Raw genomic sequence first — 1328 nt, forward strand, 5'->3', positions numbered from 1 at the left:
CAAGTGAACATATGCAACCAAAGAGATGCAAAGTAATTACCTGTTGTCTCCAGTATCATTTCAGCAGACAGATTCTTAGACAGCATTGTGGATTGCTCAAACAAACGTTGCGAAACATTTCCGGAGACGATCTTCATTGCGAAATCGGTGACAATGCTTCCGATTCTTCAGTGAAAAACAAATAGATTCCTTTGTAACATTTTCCAAACACATCCATGTACATATTCTGCTTATTACTGTACTAAAAAAAGTACCTGAAGCCTTCTATTTTCAGAGAGTCAAATCCTCTTATTTCACTGTAAAAAGCTTTCATCTAAAAATAAATGAACTGGATCAAGTCATGGCTTTGTAAAAGGTATCAAATGAAAACATTTCCTGTTAATTTTATTAGAATGTATTACCAATTCCAACAGGTCATCATGACATTTACGATAACCTGGTGACGTCTTAGAGGTCAGACAGTCTTGATACGTGGAATCTTTCATTCTGAGTTCCCCTGTGATGCCAACTATTAAAACATAAATGTTAGTGGTTTTTCAGTTTCTTTTTTTGTTTTGGGAAAGCAAACAAAACAGCAAAAGTCCAACATGCCTGCAGAGCTTAAAATGCACGTGTGAACCGATGTTACCGGGAGGACACAAGTATCCTGATCGAGCCTCTTCTGACAAACTTCATCACTCCATCTGTGGCCTTCTCTGCACTTACACAATTTGTTGGAGGTGTCATTCTGCGTACACTCTTATTAGGGGAGACAAAAACATAATAAAGTAAAATAAGAAAAGACAAGATGCAATAATTGAATAATTTGGATTAAATCAGACTTCAGAATCTATTTCTGTTTTACCTGTTGTAATTTTAACATCCTCGATGTTCAGCTTGTCATCACTCACTGGAAAGTTTAGTTTTCCAGTGATATCTTCCAGGGCACTTTTGTCTATTGTCATTTTAGCGTAATACATTTGGGTTGAGCGAGCTGAAACATACAGAAGAGACAGTGAAACCTTAGAAACACTATGATGCTTAAGGAAAAGGACCGACCCTGTCACACCTTGCATTTCTGTAGCATATGAGGAGCCACATCTCAAATGGAAACTGATATATCAGGATATGTTTCTGAGTTAAAGTAAAGCAAGATTTCACATTTTTTTGCACTAAATTACCTGGCAATTGATGCAAAATACTGTATATACCAAACACATGCAGCATGTGACGCTCTGATAAGACTGCTTCTCTAATGTTAAAGGAATAGTACACCCAAAACATGATTAGCCTTCATTTTCTACTCACCCCCATGCTGAACAACACTCTGGAGTACTTTTTTGATATCT

At 36.9% G+C, this 1328-nt stretch overlaps 1 protein-coding gene across 1 annotated transcript; it reads right to left on the bottom strand.

The window, feature by feature from the left end:
• Positions 1–40: 40 nt before the first annotated feature.
• On the bottom strand, positions 41–973 carry LOC107081552 (adhesion G protein-coupled receptor F5-like; the record flags this gene model as incomplete). The annotated part of the gene is made up of 5 exons (XM_015369712.1): positions 41–165; positions 255–313; positions 402–508; positions 592–738; positions 845–973. Coding segments are annotated over 5 exons (567 nt in total), but the record flags the coding sequence as incomplete, so codon positions are not given.
• Positions 974–1328: the final 355 nt, after the last annotated feature.

The sequence above is a fragment of the Cyprinodon variegatus genome, unplaced genomic scaffold, assembly GCF_000732505.1.
Source record: "Cyprinodon variegatus isolate N-32 unplaced genomic scaffold, C_variegatus-1.0 Scaffold6815, whole genome shotgun sequence".
In the NCBI taxonomy this organism is placed as follows: Eukaryota; Metazoa; Chordata; class Actinopteri; order Cyprinodontiformes; family Cyprinodontidae; genus Cyprinodon; species Cyprinodon variegatus.